The sequence below is a fragment of the Rana temporaria genome, chromosome 11, assembly GCF_905171775.1.
Source record: "Rana temporaria chromosome 11, aRanTem1.1, whole genome shotgun sequence".
NCBI lineage: Eukaryota > Metazoa > Chordata > Amphibia > Anura > Ranidae > Rana > Rana temporaria.
The window spans coordinates 17,904,896-17,922,439 of record NC_053499.1 but is presented as its reverse complement, the minus strand read 5'-3'; the positions used below and the strand labels follow the sequence as shown (position 1 = coordinate 17,922,439).

At 44.2% G+C, this 17,544-nt stretch overlaps 1 protein-coding gene across 2 annotated transcripts in view; it reads right to left on the bottom strand.

Annotated features, from left to right (window-relative positions):
* Positions 1-16,634, bottom strand: part of SLC1A2 (solute carrier family 1 member 2) — a 183,585-nt gene extending 166,951 nt beyond the window's left edge. The window contains exon 1 of one of the 2 annotated variants that reach the window (XM_040328085.1): positions 16,094-16,634. In XM_040328085.1, coding sequence (XP_040184019.1) covers positions 16,094-16,110 — 17 coding nt within the window. In that variant the 5' untranslated portion in view covers positions 16,111-16,634. The remainder of the gene's footprint in view (positions 1-16,093) is intronic. The other variant, XM_040328084.1, reaches the window with a different exon arrangement.
* Positions 16,635-17,544: the final 910 nt, after the last annotated feature.

The following is a 17,544-nucleotide window of genomic DNA, read 5'->3' as shown; positions in this document are numbered from 1 at the left end:
AACGCCTTGCGCCGGCGGAATTTAAGTTACACAGCCGAAAATTTCTAGGTAAGTGCTTTGTGGATCGGGCACTTACGGTAGGTAGAAATTTTAAGGCAGTGTAACTTAAATGGGAAAAATTAAGTTACGCCGGATCTTTGTGGATTACCCCCATTGTTTTTTTCATTAAAACCTCTTTATGACCTAAACCATTGGAGCCCCCATTTTTTTCTTCTCTTTACATGAGGCAACTTCCATTGAAATCAATGGGTGCAAGTTGCCTACAAGTTGCCTAGAAGTCACCTTGAAGTAGTACAGGAACCTTTTCTGAAGTCGGAGCGACTTCAGTAGTGTACATTAAGACGGCTCCATTCACTTCCATTGAATTTCTCATGTCGCGCCACTTGGGGGCGACACAAGTCGGATCTCAAGTCACGGTAGTGTGAACCGGCACTTAGGTGCTCCCCAAGAAGTAACAGAGAAAGCCACACACAGTCACAAGTCCAGACCAGAACCCTCAGAAAAGTATCCAATCTCTATGGCTGGTACCTGGCTGGTACCATGCTGGAGTTGGGTTTTACCATATACATAGCTTGATTATTTTTTTCCTGGCATTACACTGTAAGTCCCCGATCACAACTGTTTTAGTTGAAATCAGTGTAATGCAAAGATAATATTTGCAAGCAAGGAGTTAAATCTCTTCCTAAGTGCTTAGTGTCAGGCGGTGGTACTAAGCTGACTCCTAAGGGATATGCAAGATTGCAAGTGATAGTGAAAGGCCGGGACCGCGGGACGCTTACCTCCTTTTATCCACGTGCCAATACTACAACTATTCTGGGAAGGTAAGTATGTGTACATCTCCAACCCTCGGAGAGGAAGGACATCACATGCCTGAAACTAACAAGGAATTAAAGGTGAACTCCAGGCAGATATGAATAACACAAATAATGCAGCTCTATAATCATTAACTGCTTGCCGACCAGCGCTCGACTATATACGTTGACAGCATGGCACGGACAGGCAGAAGGACGTACCTGTACGTCACCTTTAAGATCGCGGCATTGAGGACGCGCATGCGACGCCAGTGGCGCACGCGACGCCAGCTGCGCCCACCCGCCGCGTGCTCTGTGAGCCCGACCGAGGGTCCCGCGGACTCGATGGCCGTGGGGATACCCGCGATCGTCTCACCTCACGGTGAAGAAGAACTGTCATTGTCACTAGGCAGAGTGGGGAGATGCTTGTTTACATCAGCATCTCCCCGCTCTGCCTAGTGACAATGACAGTGACATTCCTAAGAATCACTCACTAGTGCACACTAAACCCCTACAGCGCCACCTAGTGGTTAACCCCTTCACTGCCAGTGTCATTTTCACAGTAATCTGCATTTTTATAGCACTGATCGCTGTAAAAATGTCAATGGTCCCAAAAACGTGTCAAAAGTGTCCGATGTGTCCGCCATAATGTCGCAGTAATGATAAAAATTGCTGATCGCCGCCATGCTAGTAAAAAAAAATGTATTAATAAAAATGCCATAAAGCTATCCCCTATATTGTACATGCTATAACTTTTGCGCAAACCGATCAATAAACGTTTATTGCAATTTTTTTTTACCAAAAATATGTAGAAGAATATGTATCGGCCTAAACTGAGAAAAACATTTTTTTTTTATATATATATATTTTTGGGGGATATTTATTATAGCAAAAAGTTAAAAATATTGCATGTTTTTCAAAATTGACGCTCTATTTTTGTTTAAAAATAAAAACGGCAGAGGTGATTAAATACCACCAAAAGAAAGCTCTATTTGTGGGAAAAAGGGACGTAAATTTTGTTTGGGAGTCACGTCGCACGAACCATGCAATTGTCAAAAAAAAATCCGACAACAATTGGCCGATGGAGCGTACAAACGGTCAGATTTTCTGACAACAGCCTGTCATCACACAATCCCCATCGGAAAATCCGATCATGTGTACAGACCTTAAGACTTTAGTCTCATGTCAGAGTCGTGTTATGCATGCGTCTGTGGTCACCTATGCCACGCCATTATGGGGGACTCCATGGCAAAACGGCATCTTTAGTTAAGCATTCTTGTTATATTTTAGTTATCTGTATCTGTCATTATCTTTAATAAATGTATACTTATAAGTATTTGTGTGATCTCTCTTTGCATATGTAGCGCCCCCCTTACTTTCAGTGCGGGCGCTACACTAAAGTTAGTGGGGAATGGAAGGGTTAGTTTTAATTCCATTCGTGATTTATGGAAACTCAGGCTGCTGCCCACTTCAGAATCGGTCCTGTAGGTCAGTCTGCGCTCCAGGGGTATGTTGTCACCCCTGGGCGGCAGTTGGCGCTAGAGGGGTTCTGACAGACCCACCTTCTCCCAGCAGCCAATCAGAGGAGTTCTTCCCTCGTTGGGCATGCTGGGAGGGGGGTATATCTGGGGCAGCCGCTTTTGGCGGGTTGTGCTATGCGGGGGCCCGAGTTCCAGGTGCGGTACCCACCTTCAGGGTACGCGCATCCATGGGCCCCGCCACAGTGGCCTGCTTTCGTTGAGGTTGTGCACCATGCAGAGCCTTATCTTGACATTGAGAGGGGCCCCAGTGACTTGCTGGGTCCCAACCTTCCGTTGAGAGGATCCTAAGCTGGAGGCTGTGCGATCGGCTCGGGGGAACCTAGAACTAGAGGTTGTCCAGGAGGCCTAGGCGAACCATCGGGGATCCGGTCACCAAACCATATGAGTGTGGCAGAGGTCTGTTTCCTCCCAGTGATCCGCAAGTGACGCTCCGGCTGCCAGGCCTGAGATAACCGCCTGTCCGGGGGCACTTTACCACCCTGATTGGGGTGGCGACGAATTGAGCTATATCATTGCTGAGAGCAGGCTTGCTCTCTTTTCATATCCAAGGCCTGATACTAAAGTCTCCCTACGCTCATCAACCTTTTTCTGTCATGTGCCATGTTAATGTTGGCCGTGTTGGGCCTTGGAATAAAGCATTGAAAACTGAATTGGTGTCTGGACACTTGCTCTTTATTCACACTCACAGAAATCACCCCTAGACCAAGTCAAGAAGGTAACTCAGTAAGCCGATCCCAAACTAATCAGCGGCTCCTTCGGGGGTGAGCGCTACACATATATCAAATAAAAACCCTAAAAAAACGTAAACTATCACGTGATCGTGATACAACAGCCATTTGACCGACGACATCTAGCAGCATAGGAAAAGTACTGCAGGGGAAAAATCTGAATTGAGGATATTATTGCAGCAAAAGCTGGTTTTGTTATCTTGCTATTTTGGGCTAAAGGGCTTTTAAAAGTCCAACTCCAGCTTTTTTTTTCCTTCCTTGGTTTGATCCCTGTACAAATGTCACTGGCAGGGAAGGGGTTAACACAAGGGGGGTGATCAAAGGGTTAAGTGTTCCCTAGGGAGATATTTCTAACTGGTGGGGGGGAGGGGACTGACTGGGAGTAGAGAGAGATCGCTGTTCCTGATCACTAGGAACAGATGATCTCTCTCTACTCCCCTGACAGAGAGCTGGCTCTCTGGGTGGGGACACCCTCCACTCTCTGTGTCTGGAGCCAGCAGGATTTAGCATTGGGGTTACAGAGGAGGAAACCATCAAGTTTTTATGTCCCACCGACAACAGGATAGTAGATATTGACTTTTGAGAGGCTGGAGGCTCTGGTTCTCGGAGGACGAGCTACAGGAGGGAACGATTGGATTGGGAGCTAGCCGCTTACTCACCACGTGCAACCAGGAAAGGCCATCGCCAGGGTCCGTTGGATGCGCACACCCTGAAGGTGGGTGCCGCACCTGGAACCCGGAACCCGCGAAGAACCACACAAAATGGCGTCCGCCACAGATATACTCTCCCCCAGCATGCCCCGCGAGGGAACCAGAACCCCTCTAGCGTCAACTGTCTCCCAGGGATGGGATTGCATCCCTGGAGCGCAGACTGACCTATAGGACAGTTCCGGAATGACAGCAGCCCAAATTTAGAAAATTGTGAATGGGAGCAAAATAACTCTCCCATTCCCCACTAACTTTAGCGTAGTGCCCATACTGAAAGTAAGGGGGCGCTACATATCACTCTTTTTCTATGTTCTTCTTTAATTCCCTTTCATCTCTCTCTATCCTAATTCCTTGTTTTTTTTCCCTGCATCCCTCCCTCTAATGCCGCGTACAGACGGTCATTTTTTGTGATGAAATAAAATGACATTTTTAAAAATGTCAATTAAAATGATCGTGTGTGGGCAAAATGTCATTTTATGTCTTCTGAAAAATGACAAAAAAAAAATTCGAACATGCTCGAATTTTTTGTGTCGTTTTTCAAAATGTCATTTTTTGTGTCAATGAAAATGATAGTGTGTGGGCAAAACGACGTTTTAAACCCGCACATGCCCAGAAGCAAGTTTTGAGACGGGAGGTAAAACTACCATTCATAATGGAGTAAGCACATTCATCACGCTGTAACAGACAAAAAAGCACGAATCATCTTTTACTAACAAGTAACCAGCTAAAAGCAGCCTCAAGGTGAATAGAACTTCCCCTTTAGAGTGCCGTCACTTTGTTCATCATTTTTCAAAATGATGGTGTGTATGCTACATCGTTTTTGAAAATGAAGTTTCAAAAATGTCGTTTTTTTTCATCACTTCAAGCGTCATTTTTTTTTCATCACAAAAAATGACCGTCTGTATGGGGCATAAGGCCCCGTACACACGACCAAACATGTCTGCTGAAACTGGTCTGCGGGCCAGTTTCAGCAGACATGTTCGGTCGTGTGTAGGCCCGAGTGTGCAGGATTCCAGCAAACATTTGCCCGCCGGGACTTTTCCCAGTGGACAAATATTCCTGGACTTGTTTTAAAACAGTCCGCTGGAATCCTGCCCACTCGGACATGTTCGGTCGTCTGTACAGACCTACCGTACATGTCTGAGCGCCCGCCATCCCTCGCATGCGTCGAATGACTTTGACGCATGCGTGGAAGCATTTAACTGGCAGGCCCGCCCACGTCGCCGCGTCATCGTCGCGGCGACGCCGCGGACACGCCCCGCGTAGTGTTTACGCGCGGATTTCTGTACGATGGTTAGTACAGCCATCGTACAGAAATCCCCGGCCAGACATGTACGGTGAAAACGGTCCGGCGGACCGCTTTCATCGTACATGTTTGGTCGTCTGTACACGGCCTAACTGTCTTTCTTGCTCTCTCTTTTTTTCCTTTCTCTCCCTTTTTCTTTGTTCCTCCCCCTCTAATCTCCCTTCCTGGGAGATCAGTGTGGGCTTCAGGAACAGCCCAGGATTTGGTGACCCCTGGCAAATCATGATTTGTCCCGACGCCCAAGTTGAGAACCACTGACCTAACACATTCCATAACCCCCATCACCCTCACTAGTGACATCCATACCCATTCAGTGCCTTCCAGCATTTCAATACATTTTATATTCCTATCATTTGGAAGATTGTCAGTGAAATTTAGCCAAGTCATGCGCAGTGCAGCACAATTTTCTGGTGTGTGATGTTGTTTCCCTTTAAACTTTGTACAGTATGTTCAGGTTTTATTTCTCCAGCCATCCCTGACACCTTGATTGGCAATATACATGAGCTGTTAATATTGCTAGCTTCAGTCACCCGTTTGATGTATAAATTAGTGTGTTCTGGGCCTTCCCAAGGTATACGAAGGTGGCGGCTTTGAAATGTCGCCTCTCTCCGGTGACACATTGTGGTGAAAGGAGGAGCTGTCCTTTGACAAGCTTTGAAGTTGGGAATTTGGGACTTGACAGCACTCCATTGATCTTCTCAGCTCCAGGCGCTCAACTAAAAGAGCGGTCTCCTTGGCTGCGTACATATAGAGGTCGGAACATATGTCTACTTGTATCTTCATATGTTTTATCTTCCCCTAGTACCAAGCCCTTCTTACCACTGTGGGTCTATTTGCGAAAAAGGGTGCGTTAATTGTGGTAGCCAATAAGATTTAGGATTCATGATATCTGATTGACTGGTTGCATATGTCACATGGCCGTTGCTCTTTTGCACCAAAATGGAAAAGATGGAGATCCTGTGCTAACATCTCAGCAAACCTTGATCTCAGCTTACATGGATCTTTAGGTTCTGACTGATCACAAGTTTGGACCAAACCTTGGCTGTTTGCGCATACGGATGAGCATCCGAACATTTACCAATTCGGTGGAAGCTGAACGTCATAGATAAAAGCATCACTACCAGCTTTCCCCTGTAAATGGTTAATTTCGGCTAGAGACCACGCTGGACTGGTTAAATTGTTGATATTAGGCTGCATGTACACTTGACCACGGCAAAACACAAAATGTGGCAAAAACGCAAAAAGCGTTTTTACCACGTTTTGTGTTTTCTTGCGTCCAGCAGTCAAAATATTCCTATACCAAACAGATTATTCCGTGTTCAGGAGAGGGAGGTTTAGGCCTCATGCACACTGTGCGTTTTTACAACTGCTGTTTTGGGCATCAACAGCATGTTATCCTATGTGTCCAGGGAAAAAGAAAGAAAGGAGGGCGCACCGACCTAGTGCATTACCGTATATAAAAATGTTTATTAATTAAGCTATAATAAAAGCATAAAAACAAGCATAGGTATACGCTTTCTGACAAACAAACTGGCTCTCCTGGCCCCTACAGGTGGGACTTGATGACGAGAGGATCGAATGTCCCTTAAACGGCTGACGAGTTTCTGGGGCACACACTTTTCTTTAGAGCCTAGGTGGTCCGTCCTTCTGAAGAAAGGGGTGTGCCTCAGAAACGCGTCAGCCATATGAGGGACATCCGATCCTCTCATTAACAAGTCCCACCTGTAGGAGCCAGGAGAGCCAGCTTGTTTGTCAGAAAGGTGTATACCTATGCTTGTTTTGTGGGTAGGACCATTGCTTCTATTCTATTTTAATTATAAACATTTTTATATACGGCAATGCACTAGGTCGGTGCACCCTGCTTTCTTTTTTTCTCTCTTTAGCCATATGAACACCCATTGTTCTGAGGAGGGCTGCAAGACTATAGACCTTGCCTTAAAGACTGGACTACACTATTCGTGTTTAGCGAAACACCAGAGCGCAGGAGATTTTTGTTCTGTTGTCATCCTATGTGTCCATGCACAGATAGCACCCTTTACCTAGGTAGGTGCTAGAAGAGAGAATTTTTGTAGTGCAGGTAAATCTAGGCAGGTCTAGCTAGAAGTTAGGCCTGTTTTTTTTTTCTGTGTGGGCTGGGAGTGGTTCAGAGCAGTAGCTGTGGCTCACAGACAGCATCACTCCACTGTCACCTCCCTCTTTCTTCTGGAGGATTCTAGTAGAAGAGGCGCAGAAGAGAGGTGTAGCTGTCTGGGGTGTCTCAGGGAGCCCTGACCAATCCCCAACTACAATTAGCAAGGAGCAGGGTCAACCCATAGTTGTCGGGTGGAAGAACAGAGGATGGAGTGTTAGGCTGTTGGGGCCTTTGAGAGAGCTCCCCATTCTGGGAGGGGGGAGACCTTGTTCCTGGGACTGGGGTGCAGGATGGAGCCCTTCAAGAAAGCATGAAGGATCTGGACAGGAGGCACAGGAGGAGTCAGAGAGGACAGCAGGAGCTAGTATTGCCGGGCAACCCTTCAGGTAAGCCACATTACTTGCCAGCCCCTACAGGGGTACCGCTACACACACATAGGCTGTTATCAGCGTTTTTTGGCAGTAGCTTTTTCAGGCTGTAAAAAGACCCAGAACTACTGCATTTGAAATGGAGTTTTTCAGCTGTAAAAACGCAGCAAAACGCGGCTATCCGGTGTTTGGGTGTTTTTGAGCTTCAAGCTTTTGTGGAAGTATATTTTTTAACACGACATTCTACAGCTAATGCTCGTACACATGACCGAGGAACTCGTCGAGTTCTTGTTAGGCTTGTCGAGGAACTCGACAAGCCAATTTTCTCCATTCCCATCGAGGAAAAAGAGAACATGCTCTATTTTTGGCTCGTCGAGTTCCTCGACAGTTTCCTCGCTGAAAGATGTACGCACGACCGGTTTCCTCGGCAAAAAAAATCTCCCACCAAGTTTCTTGATGGATTCTGCCTCAGGCCTCGTACACACGACCGAGGATCTCGACGGGCGAAACACATCGTTTTGCTCGTCGAGTTCCTTGTCAGGCTGTCGAGGAACTCGACGAACCAATTTTCTCCATTCCCGTAGAGGAAAAAGAGAACATGCTCTCTTTTTGGCTCGTCGAGTTCCTCGACAGTTTCCTCGCTGAAAGATGTACGCACGACCGGTTTCCTCAGCAAAAAAAAAACAAACAGCAAGTTTCTTTCAGCGAGTTAAAAATTGAGCTTATAGTTAGGATTTTGTGAGTTCAGAGTTAGGCAAAATTTTAAGGTTAAAGTTAAAGTGCCATACCCACTTTGCCACTAGAACATTGCAGAACATTGCAAAAAAAAAAAAAAACGGCTGATCCTGCTTTTCACTGTCTTTCCCTCTGTCTCTGTGTCCCCGCCGGCACACAGACCTCACTGAAGCCTCCTCCTCCACAGCTCCGATGTTCTCCTGTACACAGACAGGAGGAGGAGGAGCCGTGGAGGAAAGACTTTACACTGCAAGAGCTGATGATCTTAGGTCTTTGTTTATGCATGTACATAAACAGAGGAGGGGAACACAGTAACTGGGAATGGGGCGGTAAGTAATAAGGATCAACACCTGGAGGAGTGATGGGATGGAGGGGAAAGAAAATATGTGCTGGGGGGTGCTTTGGGAGGGGAGAGGATTTGTACTGGAGGGGTTGGATTTGAAATCAGGATCCTAGAATGATGGAGCATGGGGGAGAAGAAGCTGTGGGGACCAGTCTAGCTGTGGAGAGGGGCGGAAAATTGCGTAAGTAAATCTTTTATTGTTCCCCTAGACGTAAACGAGCACTTTTTTTTTGGTTGCCCAGACTTTGGCTTTAAGAGGAACTTTAGCTTGAAAGAAAAAAAAAATACCTTGCCAGTAGGAATGCCTGTTCTAATCTACAGTAAATCCTTCTTACCTTCCTGCTCGCAAAATTTCTGTAGCATGTACATGAGCTACTCATTTATTCTCGGCATGCCTCTTTTCGGGGATAAATGAGCTTCCGTGCACGTTTGGGAGTTATGTCACCTCGATCCGGCCAATCAAGATGCCAAAATTGGGCAAGACCTGAAGAAGATGCTGGCACCAGCAAGGGAGTTTGCAGACATCACATTGCTAAAACCAAGGTACCGTATATACTCGAGTATAAGCCGACTCGAATGTAAGCCTAATTTTACCACAACAAATTGGGAAAACGTATTGACTAGAGCAGGGGTCTCCAAACTGCAGCCCGAGGGCCAGATGTGGCCCTTTGCTAGCCTTTATCCGGCCCTTGGGGCGCTATTCCTCCCACTGACACCAACAATGGGGCACTATTTCTTTCACCGATACCAATGATGGGATACCATTTCTCCTACTAATAGGGGGACTACTCCTCCTCTTATTGACCACCAGCCCTGAGGCCATATTTATTTTCACAGATGCCGGGCCCAGGACATTTTCTGCCTCTGTTGGCCACAATTCGGCCCTCCTAAAGACTAAAGGACAATAAACTGGCCCTTTTTTTGAAAAGTTTGGAGACCCCTGGACTAGAGTATAAGCCTAGGGTGTCCATCTGCATGCCTCACTGTGCCTCACTTTGCCTCACCGTGCCTCACTTTGCCTCACTGTGTCCATGTGCATGCCTCACTGTGTCCATGCCTCACTGTGCCCATGCCTCACTGTGCCCATGCTTCACTGTGCCCATGCTTCACTGTGCCCATGCCTCACTGTGCCCATGCCTCACTGTGTCCATGCCTCCCTGTGCCCATGCCTCACTGTGCCCATGACTAGACTGACGTTTAACATGGGAGTCTATGGAAGGGGTGCCCGGCTTTGAAAAATCAGTGCTCCCCAGCCATAGATCCCCCAGACAACAAACTTTGCACACTTGTAGAGGAAGAGTGGGGCTATATGGGGTCCAGGGGACCTATGGTGGGCCAGTACCGGGACCCCAAAATCTAGGAGATCAGGCACAAAGGTGACTCAAGTATAAGCAGAGGGGGGCATTTTCAGCACAAAAAAATGTGCTGAAAAACTAGGCTTATACTCTAGTATATACAGTAAGTTTAGTTCAGCTCTAATTGTTACTTGACTTGCTAAATGCTTGTTATAGGTCAGAGTTGAAACCAGTGACAGATAGGCAACTCGTGTTTTGTTTTTTTCAGAGGTTAGCAATGTACTGTACTTTGTCCATACTAGGCAAAGTAAGAGGTGTCTTTAATATAAGGAGTCATAGGTGAACCTCCAAACGTTTGGGACGTAAAGAGAGAAACCTTTTGGCACAAAGTATGAAGGCAAGGGACACCCCAAGACGCATTTCCTGGACCAGTAAGAATTCATATGAAAGCAATGATCAGTTAAACCAGTTGATGTTTTTTATCATTAGATTTTTTCTTTTCATGAGATTTTTTCTTTTTTGAGTCCAAAAATAAGAAATGCAGTTAGAAGATGGATTCAATTTTTTTGCAATTTAATAAATCCCATCCCATTACCATGACCAAGTTGTGATCTTCAATATCACAGTTTTCTGTGGCTACATGTCAAAATAAGTACCAGAGCTGCATAAGCCTCTCAATGGAGTGTTACCTGGTCTGCGGTGGGGATTTTTTGGACCCACAGATATATACTAGGGCCAATTTAGACAAGAGCCAATTACCCTACCAGCATGTCTTTGGAACATTGGAGGAAACCCATGCAAGTACAAAGACAACATGCAACCCTATGCACATAGTGTCCTGGTTGCAATTCACATTTAGTTAAATCTGTTACAAAATACTTGTTAATCCTGCCAGAATATCCTAAAAAGTCTTATTAACCCTGCCCAGGTTACCTCTGGGGATGACAGAACCCCTCCCTGTGGTTATGGAGATGAGTGGGGGGGTTCTTTATTCTTCTACTAGGGTGACAAAGCTGCTTTTCCATAGGTACAGTATGGTGAGTGTGTGTTTTCAGCCTAGGATAGGAATGTTCTTGGTAGGTTCGCAAGGTGAAAAAAAGAAAGGGAAAAAAGTCACATTTAAGGAAAGCTATTAGTAAACTTGTATGCAGGTAGTTTTTACTGCTGCCCCAGCGGGAGTTAGGGGTTAACTTTAATTCCCTGTTTTTTTTTTGGGGGGGTAAATGTTTGCAAGTACTGTGCAATATTAAATAGATGGAGGCCTGGACCCAGAGAGAGACAGGGTGCGGAGTGAAGCAAGGGGAAAGAGAAGTAGCTTGAGTTAGGCCCGGTCCACTTTGCCAGCCGTGTATCATGCTGAAGGCAGAGCTAGATTGCAGACATGGACTAAACCAGTATTGGACTTTCGCTTGAACAGGTATAATGGGGCAGCCACAGGTCGGAAGTAAGGGATTAGGGAGGTAAAGGATGTGACGGGAGTCACTTTGGGCTAAGGAACCATCACACCGCTGCTAACCAAATGTGACGGACTCTGGACACCCTGTTGGGTATCTCCGCCAAGAAGCTGTTTCCCAAGCTCTGGAACACGAGACCAATGGATCTGGCTAAATTACCCCAAGAACCATGCAGTACCAGTTTTGGAGTAAACCAGAATAAGAGCTCTTTATTTGAAAACAGGTACAGAGATATACACTCAGGGGACAATCCCCCTTCTTTGCATAATGACACAGGGCGGGGTAAACTTTACCTCCTTCAGTAGCATGACACAGGTGTATTCAACTTTCCAATAGTAGACCGTCTTTGGGAGGGGCTGCTGGAGAAATCCCACCCCCTCCCCTCTCACAGCTAATCCACATACACATATATATCCCATAATAGGTTGCTCCCAAGGCAGACACAAACAATAGAACTAAGAACAATGAGATACAGGCACTTAACAAACACATAGCAACCGCCACCCCACCTCAAACCATCTAGCAATGTTCTCTGACAAAAGGTGGACTTTATCTTCATATATTCTTGAGGGATATTGTTCAGAAATATTATTGTCCCAAGCAAAAAGAGCCCCTTCATTTTTCAACACAAACCACACATATAAGACCCTGGATAACGGGTAAAAGGAAATGCTGAGTCCAGTGTGGTTGTAGGTGAGTCTGATTAGTGCAGATACAAGTACAACTGTCCTTGCCCCTGACGTGTAGGGAGGAGACAACGCTTGTGATGTCATAAACACACTTCAATTCCCGGGAAGTGGCCTGTCTGAGTCTCGGGACCAGCTTTTCTTTGTTAAGCGCTTACACATTTTATTATTGAGTTACCCCATGCACTACCATGTTACCTCTTGTAACTCAATGAACTACCATGTTACCTCTTGTAACTCAATGCACTACCATGTTACCCCTTGTAAAGCTGTGCACTACCATGTTACCTCCTGTAACGCAATGCACTACCATGTTACCCCTTGTAATGAAATGCACTACCATGTTTCCCTTTGTAAAGCAGTGCACTACATGTTACTCCTTGTAACGCAATTTACTAACATTTTACATCTTGTAACGCAATGCACTACCGTGTAACCCCTTGTAACAAAATGCACTACCATGTTACCCCTTGAAAAGCAATGCACTACCATGTTACCCCTTGGAACGCAATGCACTACCACATTACCCCTTGGAATGCAATGCACTACCACATTACCCCTTGTAGCGCAATGCACTACCATGCTACGCTTTGTAATGCAATGCACTACCTTGTTACCCCTTTTAACACAATGCACTATCATGGTACTCCTTGTAAAGCAGTGCACTAGCATGTTAGCCCTTGGAACGCAATGCACTACCATGTTACCTGTTGTAACGCAATGCACTATAATGTTACCCCTTGTAACGCATTGCACTACCATGCTACCCCTTGTTACACACTGCACTACCATGTTACCCCTTGTAAAGCAATGCACTACCATGTTACCCCTTGTAAAGCAATGCACTACCATGTTACCCCTTGTAACGTACTGCACTACCATGTTACCCCTTGTAAAGCAATGCACTACCATGTTACTCCTTGTAATGCACTGCACTACACCGTGCTGCCATGTGCGCTACACTGCAGGTGTGTTGCCTTCTAGGCAATAAAGCCAGCAACAGGTAACAGCCCTGGAACCTGCACTTTTAATAACAAGTCAGCAATAGCTGTCCCCGAATTTGTAAAGCACGAGTCCCCCTTTGTTTTAACATGTACAGGAGCAAGATGAGGATAATGGAAGATTTATGTACTTAATTCAAAATATAGCATTTGCCAAAGTCTTCCTTCATTCATATAACAAAGGGTCCCCTTATTTCTCTTAGCCCCTCGCGAACTGCAGAATGACTCCGAGGCATTTAAAATGAGCTGACAAATAATATGGGACCAGACGCCCGTCCTACCACCCCCTCTAGTGAAGCGGTGTTTAAAAGGCTCATCAACCGTGGCCTTTGCCACCTCGAAGACCCAAGGGACGTGCTCTATCTGTTGGTAAAAAGTAATTCAATCACTGAGATTGCAATGGTAGAAAGTATTAATCTAGGAACGATCTTTCGAGACGCTCTCTGGAGACTTCGCCGAGCTGCCACAAGCTGAGAATACTCAATGAGCCAACGGCTGCCAACATCAAATGAAGACATTATTTTACAATTATGGAAACCGCAGACGAGCCTGACCCTGAAGATGAAAATTGTGTTAAACGTCAATTATTGATGTGGTGAGAATTTCAGTTATTAATAAGATCTTTGAATTTATTCATAAGCTGTCCAGAGACCGCAAATCGCCATGGCAACCGCAGGATCTGCCCATGATTGTATCGATTGCCTGTTCCAGCCTCAGTTTTAATTTGTGATTTCTGTTTTGGATGTTTGACAGTTAATCGTTTTTTTTTTTTTTTTTTAGTTTATTCCATGCTGCAAAATTTCTACAGCCAAATGGGAACTCTCTGTTTAAAAAGATTGTTGAATTATGGCAACGTTAGTGAATATTTAAGCTTAATGGTTCCAAGAACCCGATTTCAGACAATGCAATGAAAGGATAAATTCTGATTGGTTATTGCTGGTTATTGCACTGCACATTCTAACTGCCCTTTGCACTGCCACATTGAATAAGCCCTCCAGCTTAGTGCATGGTAACAAAGTGTGTGTGTGTGTGTGTTTTTTTTGGCAGCATTGAGGGAGATTTACTAAGACTGGAGCACTCAGAATCTGGTGCAGCTGTGCATGGTAGCCAATCAGCTTCTAACTTCAGCTTATTAATTAAGCTTTGGCAAAAAAAAAAAAATGGAAACTGATTGGTTCCTATGCATAGTTGCACCAGATTTTGCACTCTCCAGTTTTATTAAATAACCCCCATTGTGACCAGCCAGAGTATGCATGGACTAACTGATCCCAATTATAGGATCAATTGCAGATCAATTCTCAGCATTCTGGAATTTCTGTGCATGGAACGGCACTTTCACGACGCCCATACAAATGCCAAATTAAAACCAGTCAACAAAAGCATAATGGCATCATAGCTACATGGTAATTGTTACAAGAGCATCACAAAGACCCATCAGCAATCCAAGCCCCAATGCACGATCCCTTTTATATATATATATATATATATATATATATATATATATATATATATATATATATTTATATATATATAAGATATAAACTATACCAACTGTCCTAGAGGACAATTCGACCACATAAGTGTTCCAAGAGGAAATCGAAACACCATAACAAAGACTCATCAGCAATCCAAGCCCCAATGCACGATCCCTTTTTTTTTATATATATATATAAAATATAAACTATACCAACTGTCCTAGAGGACAATTCCACCACATAAGTGTTCCAAGAGGAAATTGAAACACCATAACAAAGACTCATCAGCAATCCGAACCCCAATGCACGATCCCCTTTTCTTTTATATGATATAAACTATACCAACTGTCCTAGAGGACAATTCGACCACATAAGTGTTCCAAGAGGAAATCGAAACACCATAACAAAGACTCATCAGCAATCCGAACCCCAATGCACGATCCCCTTTTCTTTTATATGATATTAACTATACCAACGGTCCTATAGGACCATTCGACCACATAAGTGTTTAAAGAGGAAATCGGAAAACACCATCACAAAGACCCATCAGCATTCCAAGCCCCAATGCATGATCCATTTTCTTTTAGAATATCTAAACTGTACCAACTGCCCTAGAGGTCCATTCAACCACATAAGCGTTCCAAGATGAAAATCGGAACACCATCACCAAGACCCATCAGCAATCCAAGCCCCAATGCACGATCCCTTTTCTTTTATAAGATATAAGCTATACCAACTGTCCTAGAGGTCCATTTGACCACATAAGCATTCCAAGAGGAAATCGGAACACAATGATCAATATAATTCATTGGACAAGTTGAAATTTTGGGGTGTCTTGAACAGTCAGTTGGATCAAAGATTTATAGTAGTAGTTGAACACATTCAACGGGACTTGTTTTGTAATGCTGAAGACGTTTTGTGGCTTCATCAAATCACAGATGCTCATCCAATGTTAAAAAAGATACCTCATTATTATGCAAAAGTGTCCGATTGAAATTGGGTTTCAGTCATTCAATCTTATGACCGAATGACTGCTTCTTCTTTGTATTCTTATATTTAAATAAACAGAGTGCAAGTTGCTGTCTCAGCCGAACAGCACTGATTTCTTCAATTTTTTTTCTCCTGATGGGGAACAATGAACAAATCCTTGCAAGCGGTCCAAGAACAAGTGTATTTACGACTTGATGAAAAAAACAACAATAAGTCAGCCTATCAGTAGACCCCATAGTGTCAATGGAGCTCCGGCTAGAAGCAACCATACACAAACCCCCCCAGTTACAAGCTCAGGGTCTTTTGTTCGCCTGATACATAATGAATGTGAACAGCTGTTGACAACAAAAGCCCCTTAATTTGCTACGAGTGCCCCCTGCCATCTCTGATCTCCGCATCCCCATCCCCAACAATAAAGCCATTAAAGTGCCCTAACCAACGCAAATCAGGGCCATCGGAAAAAGAGAATCAAAAACACCCATTGATTGATGGAATGATAAAATAAGGTACCATGATACAGACCCTAGTCGATGGAAACTCACCTTTCATTGGTCGTCATGGCGCCGCAGATTCTTCAATTTTCTCCAGCAAGCCCGTGGGAGTGGGTCACTTTAAAAAATCTTCGGGAAGTCCGTCAATGGTGACATAAGATGCTTGGAATAATCCTCAGAGTTCCAACCAAAAACCCAAGCAAGGGGAAGAGGAGCCGGCAGAGCTGAGCACCTGTCTGCAGTTCAATGCCTCTCCAGCATCCAGACCTGAAATGACTCAAGGGCTTGCACTGCCACCCCTGGTGAAGTAGTGAGCTCTTGCTGGCTGATGCCAGGGGGGGCAAAACAAAAGGTGGGGGGGAGGTGGACTCGTGGGCTAGCTTTGATCTTTTGCTTTCTCCTCTTTCAGGAGCTGTATGTGTTGACCTGCTGCTGGCTACAGAGGGATTGAAAGCTTTAAGTCCCCTAGCTGTGGATTTGCAGTCTATCCCTCTCTATTTTAGGCAGAGCTGACATCACTCGCTGTTGTTCCTCTTTTAAATCCTCAGCCTTCCTTTACACATAGCTGTAGAGGACTCGCTGTGAGCTGGGTATTCTCTGTCTGCCAGTGAAGCTGTCCTTACATTAGACTTGGAATCAAATGCAAATCGTACGCAACCATTGATGTGCTATCTTTGATGATGAGAAAATGATGGTTCTTGTTTAGGAAAAAAAAAAAATGTAAATAGCATCAGATAGAAAATACCCATTGACCAGTGTTTTAGACAAAACATTGATGAAAACCCCCCCAAAAATTGTAGACCATTGCACATAAAGTGACAAATGTATGATTGATATTTTAATAAATACAACCGTGTGTTTGGAAGGGGGAGGGGTGGATGTAGACCAGAAGGAGATTAAAAATTTGCCATTTATTTATTTTTAAATTAAAATGTATCTTACCAAAATTTTATGATATTGTATCTTTTTATACTGAAACTCAAATAAAAACTGTACACAAATGTATGATTGTTATTTTAATAAATACAACCGTGTGTTTGGAAGGGGGGGGGGGTGTTGGATGTAAACCAGAAGGAGATTGACAATTTTCAATTTTTTTCTTTTTAAATTGAAATTTATCTTACCAAAATTGTATGATATTGTATCTTTTATACAGAAACTCAAATAAAAACTGTACACAAATGTATGATTGTTATTTTAATAAATACAACCATGTGTTTGGAAGGGGGGGGGGGAGGTGGATGTAAACCAGAAGGAGATTGAACATTTTCAATTTTTTTCTTTTTAAATTAAAATTTATCTTACCAAAATTGTATGATATTGTATCTTTTATACAGAAACTCAAATAAAAACTGTACACAAATGTATGATTGTTATTTTAATAAATACAACCATGTGTTTGGAATGGGGGGGGGGGGTGTGGAATGTAAACCAGAAGGAAATTGAAAATGTAGCCATTTTTTTTTATTAAAAATTATCTTACCAACATTTTATGATATTGT